At 43.9% G+C, this 16,646-nt stretch overlaps 1 protein-coding gene across 2 annotated transcripts; it reads right to left on the bottom strand.

The window, feature by feature from the left end:
- Positions 1-996: 996 nt before the first annotated feature.
- Positions 997-16,525, bottom strand: RB195_001681 (uncharacterized protein; the record flags this gene model as incomplete). 2 transcript variants are annotated; one of them, XM_064198587.1, is made up of 8 exons in its annotated part: positions 997-1,093; positions 1,172-1,239; positions 1,312-1,486; positions 1,543-1,658; positions 5,507-5,576; positions 5,631-5,781; positions 6,434-6,544; positions 16,231-16,525. In XM_064198587.1, the coding sequence occupies 8 exons, from the start codon at positions 16,523-16,525 to the stop codon at positions 997-999; spliced, it is 1,083 nt and encodes a 360-aa protein (XP_064054467.1). The 2 variants fall into 2 exon arrangements, with proteins under 2 accessions (XP_064054467.1, XP_064054468.1); XM_064198586.1 differs by lacking the exon at positions 16,231-16,525 and adding an exon at positions 12,287-12,450 and having other exon boundaries at positions 997-1,239; positions 6,434-6,540.
- Between the last annotated feature and the right edge of the window lie 121 nt (positions 16,526-16,646).

Genomic DNA, 16,646 nt, shown 5'->3' with positions numbered 1-16,646 from the left:
TGGTATACCGGCGGATGAAAGATATCAACATCTTGAACCGCCATCGAAAGTGGCTAAATTGAATCGTCTTCGCTTCCTTGGTCATATATTAAGGAGACCGGCAGATCGCCTCGTTAAACGAGTTGTAGGGAGTTTGTCGGGTTCGATCTCGAAGAAGCCAACTGGCCGAAAACGGAAGTTCTGAACTGAGGCGATGAAAGAGGACCTGAGGACACTCGGGGTGGATAGGCAGTTCTGGCGAGACGTAAGGTTTCGCAGAATATGGAATAGCGACAAATGGATTGATTCTGTGCGAGCTCTCGCAGAAGATCGAGAAGGTTGGGCAGAGCTGTGTTCAAGGGAGGCACACCTTGGCGGAGATGTGGGTAACTGCGTCAAGCGATGACATTAGCCCGCCGATTAAGTCAAGTAAGTCTTGAACATGAATAATACCAATTAAAAACGTGCAAATTTTTACTTCCAATTCTGAAGCACCCAGCAGTCTGACATTTTCGAAGTTCCAACTCTGACTCCCTAATGAGGAAATCAGCAAACCGGAAGTCCTTCAGCCTCCGACCATACACAAGGCTGGCGCGTCCCAATCGAAAATCCAGCGTTCCGGGACGCTGTTTTCTACGATGAGTTCTATTTGGGCGCGCCACCTTTGTGCACGTGCATCTTCCGAATCGTTTTTTTTAGAGCAATTAGGAAGAAATGAGCGTTATCCCACTCATTTCTCCAATCTACGACCCCGTATGGTCATTAGCCATCGGAAATCCATATCACGTCAGATTCGTGAGCTGATGCCTTTAAGATTGAGTGGTTGTAGTTACACAGCCGAAAATTGAAGCAAAAATTTACATATAGTCTATTTCAATTGTACACATAAATCATGACAATTGTATTCGAACGAACAAACAAACGTTATTAAATAATAGAACTAACGTAAAACTCGTAACGACACTTCCCAATCCATTACAGTACCAAGACATTTTCTTCACTGCACTCATACTTTCATTATTCTGGCTCCTCTTCCTCTTCTTCCTCGTCTTCACCTTCTTCGTATTCTTCATCGCAACCACGTACACTACTGGTAAATCGCGATAAGACGTCGCTTAATAACGATATTCTCTCAGGAATTAGGCCGCATCCCAGAAACTTCTTCGTGATCATCAACTTCAGTTCCACTAACATCTCTTCCAATTCAGCGAAATCGTTGTCGCCAATCGGAGGGATGGGTGTTCGCAAACGAGTTCGAGTCTGCAGCATTCTGATTCCTGTTTAGCATACCAACAAAAAATCAACTTCAATCACTAAGTGGTAAATTAGTACCTCTGCGTTTCGTGAGAAAGCCAATGTCACTCCACGAGTACCATCTCGCTCACTTACATAGGGAACATGAACTTCAATGATGACGTCATCATGGGAAGAACGGCTGGGTTCGACAAGCCAGATTTCATCGTACGTTTGGATACAATGGCAGATACGTTTTGCTGGCAGAGAGTAGCTGAAAAACTGATGTAAAAAAGGAATAAAATTAGCTAGAAGATAACTATGAAATACCCAGGAATTGGTTCAGCAACAGCTTCCCACAAAATGCTATCATCAAGTAGAGTCTGCACAATCGCTGTTATGGTTTCGACTCCCATTTCGTCACTATTAACCCATGACATTACAGTCTGAAAGTTACATACATCGAAATTCGCGAATAACCTATACAGTGAGTTGAAGTAGGTCTCGCGACAGAAATCACGATGGCCTCCTCTGTAATTGGTTGATCGCACCTCCTCCCCCTTTCTCTTGCAAGAAATTGCGGCGCAGGACGGTACAAGCTGCTAAACTTTATGCGCATGCAACGGTAGGGACGAGTTGAGAGAAAACAACGAAAAGAACGCGAACAAGGGGAAAATTAAACCTAAACGGGCACCCCCGGAATTCTTGGCGTTCCCGTCCTCTTCCTTGGATATCGCTTCGGGGCGAATCTGTGGTGGCACGCCCTCCTTTCGTGCGCGTCGACCGCATCGTCCTTGCAGGCACGGCCACAAGCCACTGAAACACCGTAGGGGGCGGTTGCGTTGTGCCGCGCTACGTTGGAGCACACTAGCCTAGTTCGGGGCTTCCAGAGCTGCTTCTTATTTATTGGTATGAGATCGTATCATGCCATCTTTGCTTTTCACCTTGCGTCCTTGCGTAGTTACTTCAGAGTAACAAAGCGATAAGATGCAGAGCTTCAACGTTGCGCCGCGACGCAGCCGCCGGAACAAAATCCGTGGCCCCATCTAAATCTAATCAAACGGCTGCGCGAGCGGTCGCGTAGCGGCAGACTCGCTCGCTGCTACCTCTTGTGTAACTGCGGCTACATCAAATGCGTGAGAGCATGCGATTGCGAGAATTCGTCGTGAGCTCGCCTCGAAGATAGAAGGCTTCTAACTTCTGTCAAAGAAAAATAAGCAATCTTCCTTCTACTATTTGTGAGTTCGATAACAGAGCAGATCTCTGTATTTAAAAATGGTGGTAGTATGAAACAGAAGAATGCTTCTAAAGCTAGTACCACGATCATGATCATGATATATAATAACGAGCTTAGTCCGTATGTGTGTGTGTGTGTGTGTGTGTGTGTGTGTGTGTGTGTGTGTGTGTGTGTGTGTGTGTGTGTGTGTGTGTGTGTGTGTGTGTGTATGTATGTATGTATGTATGTATGTATGTATGTATGTATGTGTGTGTGTGTCACGAAATTCGAAAAAGGGGGTGCGACGGGTCCACCCGGCGTCGGTTTGGTGCGCCGGCGCCAGATAGCTATAAAATGGGCTGCGACGGGTGCACCGGCGTCAGATACCTATAGAAGGGGGTGCGACGGGTCCACCGGCGCCAAATACCCATAGAAGGGGTGCGACGGGTCCACCGGCGTCAGATACCCATAGAAGGGGTGCGACGGGTCCACCGGCGCCAGATACCTATAGAAGGGGGTGCGACGGGTCCACCGGCGCCAGACACCTATAGAAGGGGTGCGACGGGTCCACCGGCGCCAGACACCTATAGAAGGGGGTGCGACGGGTCCACCGGCGTCAGATACCTATAGAAGGGGGTGCGACGGGTCCACCGGCGTCAGATTGGTGCGCAATAACTTCGTGTGCATGACGCAAAAGATAGATGGTTGTAGTCGTTTGATAGCAGTGGTCACAGGACGCTTTGCTCTTCACCTTTATGACTCCTCCGCGTGCCTATTTCCTCCTTCGTTCGCCTCAAGTTTGCAGCATGCCGTTCTCAGAAAGTGGAAACACGCATGCAAACGGCTGCTTAAATAGTAGGAAGATGTTTATGTGATCTGAAGTGGAACGTTATCTTTATCAGTAGGATGATGTCTTTCACGTCATTTTATGTTAAAACACCACTCTGTGATAAATATTGGGGGAAATCAGGAGGAATGCCCATACTCCGAGTAATGCTTTCAAATTGTATCTATATTATTCTGGCATCGGAGGAATGTTGGTAGCTGATGGTCGAATATTCTCCAAATGTAGAATTGACGCGTTTAGAAGGAAAACTCCGGAGCGAAGCTAGAACCACCGAGGGTCTGAAGTCCGGCTCTAGCCGGACATTCAGACTGGTGCAAGCATAAGAGCATAGAAATTACAAATATTTGCTCGTGTTATGTTGTGTTTGCTCATGGAAAACGTTGAAAATAGGATATCGAAAAAAATAGATATTGCAAAGAACCAGGGAAAGGCTCGAAAATTTCTGAGTGCCTTCATTTCTGCTGCCTGTTCTCATGTATCTAAATTCTCATGATTAATTTTTGTGAACCTTCACAGAGCGTGCGACTTGACTGGTGGTTAAAAGCATCACCCCTCGAATCTGGGGTGGTGCGGGTTTCAGGTGGGTTATGCCTATAATTGGTTATAGATTATGGAAAGGAGAGTGATTCCGTCCATTTCTTCCTAATTGCCGTAAAAAACGACCCGAAAGATGCGGCGCGTTCACAATGCTGGCGCGCTCCAATCGAACTCGTTGTAGAAAATAGTGCGCCGGAACGCTCGAAGCCGTACCTTCCGGGTCGTTTTTTACGGCAATTAGGAAAAAAATGGACGGAATCATCCTTCTCTCCATAATCTCGACTCCGTATAGGCATTGCCCACTTGAAACCCGCACCACCCCAGATTCGTGGAGAGATGCCTTCAACGTTGAAATTATAATACTAATTCATTTATTTATGTTTTTCAGATACGTATTTTTGAAAAGATAGACAAAAAAGGAACCTAAGAAAAAAAAGTACTTCTAAGAGCGAGATTAAAAAGGTAGCTGCAAGCAAACAACTCTTAGATGTAGCAAAAAGGGATATGCTGAAAGTGGCGGAAGTAAGAGTTACCTAACTCTTCCCTGCCAAACTGAATGCCAGCACATGTCATAACGTCATGTTCTAACCAACACTGTTAGCTTTACACACATTTCAGTAACCTACAATGCAGTGAGCAAACTAGTAGATGAACGTTAGTAGCTATCGAGTACACATATGCTATCTTTGCTCACAGTGGAAGAAGTACTAGAAACAACAACTTAATGAAGCTGTGTTAGGTAACAGTAAACAACAGAATTGGTCATGCTCTCCTATTCACTTTTCAAGTTCTAAATTCTCTTCATTCAAATCAGAACGAATTCGCACACATGCCTTTAACAAAGCGGAGCTCCAAATCCGCTAAGGAGCCGGAAACGCGGTAGAACTGGCCACGACCCAGCGCGCTCCAAACCTAATAGAGCGGCTGCCGTGCGACCGCCCCCTAAGCTATTTAAGTAGGTTTAGATGAGGCCCAAAATCTGCGCCCCTACTGTGAACTCTGCGTGCAGCCTTTGTTATTTGGGGCATGGCTCGGTGTAGTTGTGTAAGCGGCTGAGTAGGTGGTTGCGATCATGGTCGGACTATCGCTAGTTCCACTGGAACTGCAGAAATAAGCGGAAATAGCTAGAATTCTGACCTTATTGCTACATATACTTCCACGAGTCCGTTTCGAGCGCAGACGCTTACACAACTGCACCGGGTTTTAGAAGAGTATCATGAAACTGACGATGTTGGGGTCTCTGTGCGCAAGTGGAGAGTTCCGTGGTGAGGGTTACGAAAGCAGCCCCATTCAATTCCCCCTGATTGCGCTGAAAAACGGGAAAAGGTATTTGTTCCTACGAGGTTCGCAAAACGCACCATCCTCGTACACAGGCATGCCGACGGGACCGGAGTACAAGTGTGGCACATCCTAGGGTACCTCATGGGAGCAAAAGTTCCCTACGACGCTTTTCAGGACGGTTTTTCGGAAATTGAGCGGAACCACGCTTGTTCTCGCAATCTCCGCCTCAAACCTCATATTTCCCCACAAAGACCCAGAAATCGTCAGGTTTGAAGATGCGCTGCCTTCACGTCTTTTTGACGGACTATGCCAACGTAACCAAAAACAAGACAAGGAGTGTGCGGACTATGCCAACGTAACCAAAGACAAGACAAGGAGTGCGCAAGTAGGCTATTAAGTAGAAACTTCCTCACCTGAGGATCAAAGCGAATCTGTCGGAAGGCACTCATTATTACTCGGAAAGGAAAGTGAATTGATGACACGCTTAAATACAGTATAAGGAAATGGACTTCAGTTAAACAAACCCAAATCACTCACGGAATTTTCTTTCTCAGTAACAAAAGTGCCGATATGGTTGCAAGAAATCGATCATCGCTATTGAGCAGATCATGTGCAAGCTGCTCAAATGACGAGTATAAGCACAACAATGACTCGAGAAATGACTTCTTCAAATCCGCAATAGCATCTTCTGAGAAGATTATGTTAATTATATCATTAATTTTAATTCAGTCAGTAATTTATGCGCACTGCTAAACAGAAAAGAGGGCCAGTAAATCCGTTGTCGGTGTTTTGTTACGTGCAACGTCCATATCAATTATACGTCGGTACCTATGCTCTTCGGAACGACCGCAGTACGTTCTCAGCAAATCAAACTTTCCTGCTTAAACGCATCACCCCACGAATCTGAGGTGGTACGGATTTCAGGTGAAGTATTCGTATACGGGATCGTAGATTGAAAAGAGGGGGTGATTCCGTCCATTTCTTCCTGACTGCCGTAAAAAATGGCTCGGAAGATACGGCTTCGAGCGCTCCTGCGCGCTATTTTCTACAAGGAGTTCGATTGGAGCGCGCCAGCCGTGTGCACAGGCCGCATCTTCCGGGCGATTTTTAACGCCAATTAGCAGGAAATAGACGGAATCACCCACCTCTCCATAATATGCCATACCGTATACGAATACTCCACCTGAAATCCGCACCACCTCAGATTCGTGGGGTGATGCCTTCAATACACTCTAATTCGCCTTTTGTCTTTTTGCAAAAAAAAAAAAAAAAAATACATTGCGGTCGTCTAGGAATAAGCATTGGTGACTGTATAATGATAAAGTTCAAATGGACTATACCTTCACTATCTTGACATATTGCGAAGCAAATCGTTAGAATGCTGACAATTCTCATTTTGTCCGAATTCCTGCTGGGATATGATTTCAAGCCACCAAACCATCGATCGCTTTCTAGGTTAAAGAACAATCAAACTAATTCTTCTACAAAGACTGCAAAGCCAATGAATCTGCGTCGTCGTGAGGTTAAAGTCAGCATACCATGAATCTGACATGGTATGGATTTCTTATGGAAAGCTTCCATACAGGAACGCAGATTGCGGAAAACCACGTGGTTCCGCTCACTTCTCCCTGATCGACGTAAGAAACAGCGAGGGTACCACTTTGACTATTACGAGGAACGTTAGAACGCTCCTCTATGTACGCGTTCCGTTCCCTTCAGCGGTCTATTCATTAGTTGAAAGGCGTCACCCCATGAACCTGCTGTGGTGCGGGTTTCAGGTGGGTTATACCTATACGGAGTGGTAGAGAAGAGATTATGGAGAAAATGGTGATTCCGTCCATTTTTTTCCTAATTGCCGTGAAAAACGTCGGAAGATACGGCTTCGAGCGTTCCGACGTTTTTTACGGCAATTAGAAAGAAATGGACGGAATCATCCTTCTCTCCATAATCGACAACCCCGTATAGGCATAACCCACCTGAAACCTGCACCACCTCAGAATCGTGGGGTGATGTCTTTAACTTGAATAGGCTGGTAAGGAGACCTCATTAATCCTTGAAGTCTCGCTCGTTAACGGCGGTTTCCGGTTTTTTTTTTACAGCGACCACGGAGAGGTGGGCGGAACCACCTGGTTTTCTGCAATCTAACACTCTGCATGGAAGCTTTCCATGGGAAATCCATACCAGGCCAGATTCGTGGTATGCTGCCTTTAAATGAGAAAAGAGTTTTTGCACTAGTCAAAACAGCATGCTATCGAAACGTAAGTTTTATTTATCAGTAAATGGAAAAGAAGGTTTTTCTTTCTCTAACATTTCTAACGAAAAGGAATATTAATAAAAAAGACAAAAACACAGCAAACTGTTTGAAAGAATGCTTTTTCGCGTCGAGTTTCTTTGGGATATCCATTTTGACAGAACTGAACTCACTTCATTCATTCTTAATCACAGATAACATTGCTATCGAGGCGGGACCCTCGCCAGCTGCAGCCAGACTTCAGAGACACACAGCCTCTTACGCAACTGCATGATTCTGCATATGGACGCTAGCACATTGACGTTGTACGCTTTTTAATTTTCATTAGATATGAAAATAGATATCCTTGATCTCTCGCTTATCTCCACTCGGGGTCGTATTGTCCTCAGTGGCGGTGTTCTTGTACTAGCTCTTTTTTCTAGGTTCTTCATCCTTGGGGGGCACTCTAACGTGACAGAATCGAACTTTGCTCCCAACTATAATGAGGCCACCTGCACTTAGAGCGCAAAAACGTCCCTAGAGCACAGAAGCAATTCTCGTCGCTCAAACGTTTCATGTACATAATCTCTAATGCCACCTTGCAGACTCTTCATAACTTCACTCTGATTATTACCTAGCAGGAGCTTGCATCGAAGTCCAAAGAAGAATTTGAAAAATGGCTCGCTCATCGTGGACTCCTGCGAAAGGAGCGACCGTACCCCAACCGTGCAAATTCCTGTAAAGTCAGGAGGCAGGCAGCAGCGAACAGGCTCCATTAACAGAAGAATAACCCAACCTCTTCAGGCTTCTTTAGGACCACCAACTTACGAATACAAATCTAAAATGCGTGGATGAAAGTTGTTTCGTGCATGCCAGGTGATTGTGGGTTGCTATGAAATCCATTTTCGGTTCCTGTTTCTTTGGAAGAAGTACATGATATGACTTAGCTAATCACTTTTAGTAAGTTTGTTTGGAAGATTTGGTAAAGTTAAAGCAATAGCAGATCCAGCTATGTCTTCCTTTTATCTTAGTACCTTGAGCCACATATCGTAGATCCTCCAAGACTAATGATTGGGTTTTAGATCCTCGACTGACTCAGTTATTTATTTCCAGTGATCACCTGTTGACTGATTACTTCTCAGATGATTCTCAAAAGGTCAAATGAGGAAGAAGTGTGACAGTTAAGAACGGTTTTGTGCTCTATGCACGTTTTTCCGCTTTCGCTATTACACTACGAGCACATGAGCACAGTTCGATTCCGTAACGTCAGAATGCCCGACTCCAACTAAATTTTATACCATAATTACTGTCCCATACGCCTTAATGCTATGAACTCCTCTACTGAGCTGTTATCAGTTTCTTAAAAATCCTAAGGATGCAGCATTACTGCATTACATATTCATGTGAAATGTTCCAGTGCTTTATAAAGGATAAAGGATAAAGTGTCTGGCGTTAATCAGTCCGCTTGGGATCCACCCCCACGTTCATTTCAATTCAGAATCGTTTGAGGTTTACGAACGTGTAACTGGCCTAAACAATTACTTGCGGTGGCTAGCCGATTTGTCAAGTCAGTGTTTTTACCGTCCCAGACGAGTCTGGTACCAATTTATCGACCCGGAGGGATGAAAGGCTTGGTGAGGACTAGGGCGGATTCGGACCTCCGATCTATCGTGCAGGAAGTGGAAGCTCTAACCGCTACACTACATCCGCCCTCTCGTGTTTCATAGTGTTTTTTATTGTCCACCTCGATTAACTTGGAAGTAAGATGTGGACATATTTTAAGCACTTTTGCTATTCTTAAATTGCTCATATCCGTCCAAAATACCCAACCAACTTATTAATGGCTTCATTGCCTTCTTCCATTTTTGCAATCAAATATTTAATTTTTACGATATAGAAGAATATTAAAGAACAGGTCATTCCAATCTTTTTAAAGTCTCGAAAGACGTTTGCTCCATCGACATTTACTTCTTCTGGCTATTCAGTTCTTCAAGGTCGGAGCCCTACGACTGAGCTTCATTCCGGCAGGGCTACATATCTATATATCAATCCGGGGCGCAATTTTCTGTGCTGGAAATGCCCTTTCCTGCCTGCTTCAACTCATCACGTTGTCATCTTTATTCGCCATTTCGAAAGCAGCTATAACTAGGACAGGTCTGAAAGCTATTTGGCGGCAGGAAAATTCATAATCAGAGTTACACACTCTGCTGGGGAAACAGTTCATGAAACTTTAAACAAAAGAACTATTTAAAAAAAACTAGAGATAACATACTCTTCATGTTGTTTGTTGTTTCTTTATCCCGCCCCTCAATAAGTTTCTGCCTCTTATTGTTTATTCCAGGTTTCTGATGGCTTCCCAGAAGGCAAAAACAAGTTTCCGGCAAAACTGATGAGTTAGTTACACGTGACCATATCCATAGCTAGAAAAGGAAAGAACGGCCCAGCTTCTTTGAAAGTGAGTGAACTGAGCGCACCCCACTTATTCTAATCATAAATGGCATTGCTATATTTTCAGCTTTCACAACTGACATTAATGGTTGCAAAGTTGCTGCGTGGTACAATTTGGTCGAAACGACCTGATGCATAGAGTAATTCCATCAGCAGCTGCGTTTTCAAAATGGAACAGTGGAGCTAGCGCTTGCGATTGACCATTTTGGACCGTCTTTTCCCGGAATTCGTTTCGCGAGATGAGTAACAGTCGCACCTCGATCAGAGCCGCTGGCTTCAACCCATCACTTCGAGCGTAAGCGGTTCGCCAATCTTCAGGTCACAAACGATCTTGGCTTTTGAACGCTATACTTACACCATTGTTCAAGTATGTTCCCGCGCATCTATCCAACACCAACATGTTCTTTGAGCAGCTTAAAAGAGCGCGTTCAGAAAAAGAATGTGTCATCGAATCTTTCGATGTCACATCGCTTTATACAACTGTTTCCAACGGCGCTGCAATGCAAGCTGTGTTCGAGCTACTCGTAGAACATCGGGACACCTTAGACTTGCACGGGTTTTCCATAAGGCAAATTATGACGCTCCTGGATGAATGCTTAAAGTGCTCCATTTTTCGTTGGGCCGTCAACTACTATAGATAGGTCAGGGGATTGGCCATGGGACAAAGACTAGCTCCCACACTAGCCATTGCATTCATGTCCAAAATAGAACAACCCATTCTGGAACGGAAACCTTTCCTGTATTGCCGTTATATTGATGACTGTTGCATTATATGCCCCACTCAAGACGAGATGGACACTTGTTTCGAGCTTCTAAACCAACAGTCCCCTTACACACGGTTCACAAGGGAGAAACCCAAAGAAAATTGGCTGTCCTTCCTCAATGTAGAAATACAGTGGTCCAATGGTGAATGGAAGACACGATGGTTCCGAAAACCTAGCAGCAAAAACATTTTAGTTCATTGTCTTTCCGCTCACCCTTGGAAAACTAAGAAATCTGTGGTTAAAAACATGTTTAGGACAGCCGTAAGGGTGACATCAGATGTCCAGGAGCGGATCGATGCGATCAACCTAGCGCAACGCATCGCGAATTCTAACGGTTACATTGGTAATGTAGCACGTAGGCCAGATCTTGGTGCGCAGCAAGAATATGCCACACTGGTTGAGTCGAATAAGATCAATTTCTGCCTGCCCTTCATAACCGACGACCTGAGTAAAGCTATACGGGCTTTGTGTTCGCATTAAAGAACATCTAAGGGGGATGAAACAATCGAATGCAGCAACTCCCCTCGGAGTTCACCGCAGACAATGTCATGAAAACGTTCCTTTCTGCATAGCTGTCACAATTCTATCGTACGAACCCGAAATTATAGCTCGCAGAACTTTAGAAGCGTTTTGGATAAATGCAAAAGGTCCAAAAATGAATAGAAAGGAAGAGTACTTAGCTGTGACCAACGAGCTGGCTCTGTATCAAGACCTTTGCGGGTTTGATCTACGGGGTCATATGCGCATCCTAATTACTATCAGCGGAGCGATTGCACCACGCGGATATCCGCTAACATCACGGCAACGCGGCTACTAAGGTAGGCACAACGATTTGGGCTTTTTTGGTTTTTGTTTCCGCGTGTAATATCCTAGGGGATGATGACTTGTTCTGGATGAGGCATTTGAGAGGATATATTGCAAATGTTCTTACTTTCCAGGCTCTGACGAAGGCGACAACGCCGAAACTTTAGCCGTAATAAATTTTGTTAACAATCTTGGATGTTGCTTAAATTCGACTACCAACAATCTTCAGGTCGTTTTCTAACCCGACTATATGTTGCTGGGCGTAGTTCAGACTGTGTTCAAACGGATTGCTATGATGATAGCACTGAGATAGGAAATGATCGTCTATGCAATGCTATTTGCACAGACGCCGCCCACATCACTAGGCCGCTTTCATTCTGGACGTTGCTGCAGCTGTTTTAACTACATGCGGCTCTTTTTGTGACAGTGAATCCTCTGCCTGTTCTATTCCAACCATACTAAATTACTCCAACTTGAAGAACATCTCGTGATTTTCTCAAAGAAATGCGGTAGATCGAAACGAATGTGCTATCTAGATTTGTGTTGAAAACAAGGTGAATAACATTTGCAACAATATTCTGGTTTGGAAGTCTTGTGGTAGTTTAATGAAAGAGAGAGTTGGAGTGAGCGACCACAAACAACTCGGTAAAGTCAGCTGAACCTCTCCACAACATGTGTGTTGTGTATAAACGTAGTTGTTTTATAAAAACATCACTTCTCCGGTTGCTACGCCGGTTTAAACAAAACACCGTGCTTGCTAGGTGGCGGTACCTATGTTTAACTGTGCGATTGCGATGAATTGATTGCGGCAGGATAGCGAGAGGAATCGCGTGCTACGCAGTGTAGCTGAGTATGTGGCGCATCGTTATCGCTACGGGGAGCATGAGGATTCTATTCTATCTGAAAACACCAGCCACAAAAAACACTCATTTGAAAATCCACCTCACCTCTGATGCTTTGGTGCACTTCGAGTGGAAGAATAATTAGACAGTGATCCGAAATCAATATTGGTACAGGTAATCATAATTGTGGCGTATCGTGCGTGAGACATGACTCGAGCATTCAAATGAATTCCACACTTCGAGTGGGAATTATAGAGAAGACATATCATATCTGCAACGGTGCTTAACGGGACGGGACCAGCTGAGAGAGATGATCTTCGCGGTGGTGGAAAGACAGTTACGTGCGCCGATCCCGCCTACGTCCCCTCTTTGATGCTCTCAACCCCGCTTGATTCGATTAGCTGTTATGCCCTCTTTCTTCGCTCCCAACTTTTTCCCAAGTTCCAGTGAGAGCGATTTTCGCAACTTCTCCATCTTGGTGGACTGTACGTTTGTCCTCCTCCAAATCTCAACAAATACGAAGTAACTTACTGCATACTTCCAATCTCTGCTCTCATCCTTATAATCCTATGCCACTAGATATTTCCCTTTCCAGCTCACCAAGAACGCACATTAATCAGGTCCCACTGGGTTGTTGTGGTTGATTGGATGCTGCACACTCTCTGCGTTTCCACGACATCCACACCCTTTTCGCGAATATTTCATATACCTTTACAAAATATTTGTGTCGACAGCAGCTGTGTCAACGAACAAAGCGAAATGCGGCGCTTCTCGGGTGAACAAGTTCAAATGGTAACGAGTTGAAACTTTAGTTATAGGAGTGGGTAATCGTTACTTTGAGAGAAAGTACGATCGTTCCTTGGTAAAGATGAATGATTGGAACCAGCGTGTGACAAAAGTTTTGTCAACAATCGAATGATGGTGTTTAATTGCGCTTCCGCCCAAAGAGTACATTCGAAATCGATAAAACTGCCCGGATTGCAATCATTACAGAAAAAAGCGGATTAGTTTAATAGTGTCCGGAACACTACAGATTATAATGTTTTTTTTTTGGTGGGGAGGGGTTCAATTACATTATTAAGTTTTTTAACGGTTCAACTACACAATCACTTGAAGTCACTAGCTGACTCGGTCGGGGTCCTAAAATCTAAGCATTAGCCTTAGAGGATTTATGACATCTAGACTAAAGGTACTGCGAGAAAAAAGATAGAGCTTTAATTACTAATGCTTCAACTTCACCAAAGTCTTCAAGCAGGCTTACTGAAAGTGAATAGCTAAGTCATATCATGTAGTACTTTCAACAAAGAGAAAGAAGGACGAAAATGGTCTGAAAGAGGGGTCCTCCGCTCTGCACGTTTGACAGTTCTCGTACTCTGGAGACGATTTTTTGCGCTCCTGTACAGTTTGAGTACAGTTCAGTTAGAACAGTGTTGAGTGCCCAGTTCCCGCACTACATTTTACTCGGAAACACTTCTGACAGAAAGCAATTATAAAAGGATAAAATCACCGGCATATCAATCCACTTAGGACGCACCATCCCGTTTTACTGCAATACGTATTCGTTGAGGTTGTGGAAAACGTGTTGGCCTATACAATGACTTGCGAGGGCTAGTCGATCATCAAGTCAGTGTCCTTATCCTCCTAAATAAGTCTGGTACTAATTTATCGACCCGGAGGGATGAAGCGTTTGGTTAGCACCAGTGCGGTTTCGAACCATCGACCGTGTGGCTACAACGGACCTCTAGCTTACTGCGCCACACCCGAAAGCAATTATAGCCGGGTCAAAATGACATGAAGCAGGAGTGTAATTGCACGAGCGAGACAACGCGGCTTTTAACCGTATTGTGTTCTTAACCATGTATGTTTGGCATTGTAAAGCATCCACACTTATTAATGTTGTCCGTGTCTTGGCTGATTCATAACGGAGCTTCAAATACCCACGACTTATCTAGTTCAACTTTCAGCACTTGAATACTTGTCACATCGAAGAATTTGCTGATGGTCTTCAGCTCAGTCGAGTTTCTCTCTTTCTTTCCAGCAATCTATCGCATGCGAAATTCGATCCGAATATTTTCTGCAAAATTTGCAACTTGAGCAAATTTGTCGCTAAACTGAAGGCGTCAGTTTTGTCATTGGCTGACATGCTGACGACGAGAAATAATCCAAACATATAATCTTCTGCTACCTAATCGTTTTCTTTTGCCTCCAATTTTTCTAGAAGCTTTGATTTAAGAAAAAAAACTATTACCTATGTATGGGCACTACCGCAAACGATGTAGGCAATAAATAGAAGAGGGAGGGCAACATATCTCAACTACACGAAGTGCTGAGCAGTCAAGAAGAACGTAAAACTGAGTGAAACAACACTATTCAGCCGCCTACCAAGAAAAGAGTATTTAGCTAGCCGAACTAACGGGTCCTGAATCCAGTAGTGGACTCGCGTCGAACCGCTCTCCACATCCTGTAGGATGGCTGTCAATTAATCTGGATCAATGCTCAGCCTCGAGAAAAAAAAAGTAGATGAAGCATAAAACAAACAAGAGGGGCCACAGTACATTTGGCTGCAATTTCGTTCCGGGGCCAAACCACTATAAAGTGTTTTGCAACGCAGCACTTCAGCACTAAGCCCAATAAATAAGAGAACCTGGTACAATTCCTCTATCCGCATCTTCACCAAAGCATGTCGTACTTGAACAAAACTCTAACCAACTTTCTTGATCCACAGCTCGCACCGAATCCATTCAATCGTCACTGTTCCACAGCCTGCGACACTAAGTGAAGTGCCTATCCACCCCGAGCGTTTTTAGGTTGAAAACGAGCGGTAGTTCAGTGTAAGAAAACGGAATGTTGTTACCAACGATTTTTCCCATATCTGGGTAACTTTCGCCATGTGCAGAATATATAGTTCGTACATTCCCGGAGGGTATACTCAATTGTCATATAGATCAAGATATATTAGACGCGCATACGCGGCCCTACTGATTTCCTAATACCAATTACACAAAGGAGAGAACAAGAAATGAATTCCTAATTCTAAATTTCGAACATAGGCTGTTTCGAAGAAAGACAGAAAAAAGCAGCACATACAAATTTGACGAACATAAGACTGAAGTTCAGAATAAGATTTCAAATAAGGGAAAATAGAGTTGTGTACGAATTTCTCTCTACTCGATCCCTAAACCCACCATTTTTGCACTATATTATACTCTGAGAGCTGGGCCAGATTTGAGAGTGTGGCAAATGATCCGATTAAACTTGCTCCATATTTATGCACGTAAACTGCGGATGTCGCTTGAACTAGTATTGGAAAACAGTCGTCTTTTATTTTATTCCACATTACGTGTTAGCGCAGAGGCTCACCCAATTTCATAATTCGTCGCTTCAAAACCACGATAGAGGTCGAATGAGGGTTAAATTGTAAAATAGGTACCCACAAGAAAAAAACGTTTCTCTGCGTTTTTACGTCATATCCCAATTAATGTATGGTTTTAAAAAAATGACATTACACAACGAAAATGCGATAAAAGCTAAACTATAGATAGGTACTGCATTTCACAATCACACTATCCACACATCCAGCTGCCAGCGACTGCAATTCGTGCGGCATCCACCAGCTGTTTCTCACCTTTAAAAACAGAGTTCTTGTTATGTCTTAGTAGGTGGCGCAATATTTCCCGCTTATCTTCTGCTGATCACTTTTGTGCTTCAATATCTAATATTTAATGATAAATAATATTGAATAATTTGATATGAACCACATCAGTTCTCGATAGTTCATTTTGTCTTACTGCACGCTCAAGTCAATCCTAAAAACCATGGATAATATAAGGACGTAAAGTTTGCATTCTGGAAAAAAGAGAACTTGTAAGCTTTGCTTGACCTTTTGTAACCACCCGCTATGAAAGACTTACAATTCTTCTCCATGCAACAACCCTCCCGCGGTCTAATTCATTTAAAAAGAATGCAATGGAAACAATGAAATCAAACATCCAGATATCAGCAACAGCAAAGAAGTTGACAATAGCAAAGTTCCATCAGAGACCACCCACCTGCGAAATGGATATCCCTCGCACCTCGACAGATCTTCTGCAGTACAGCGCTAGCAAAATCATGGCAGTCCCGTCTAACACGTGATTTCGCAAACTCTGAGAATTGCCATACATGACGGCAAACTGTTTCGAGAACTAGGAGCAGCGAACGTCGGCGTACATTATCATGGATAAAGTCGCAGACGCTAAGAGATTTTATAAGTTCGTGTACTTGAGTGGAAGACAAAGTATCCCCTCCCTGAAGCTTTAACCTCAACATCATCAATTCATTCCATTGATCCGAATCTGTATCCATACCGTGCTACCCTGAAATTAATTGGTCAAAACCTACATCGCCAGCAACTCTAGCAGATGTAGTTTTTCGTCCTATTTTCGTATTGTAATGCTCCGTCTCGATCGCCCCTCCATAACGTAGG

This window comes from Necator americanus, chromosome IV (assembly GCF_031761385.1).
Source record: "Necator americanus strain Aroian chromosome IV, whole genome shotgun sequence".
Taxonomy (NCBI): domain Eukaryota; kingdom Metazoa; phylum Nematoda; class Chromadorea; order Rhabditida; family Ancylostomatidae; genus Necator; species Necator americanus.
The sequence above is the reverse complement of the archived record's forward strand: the minus strand, read 5'-3'. Positions and strand labels throughout refer to the sequence as shown.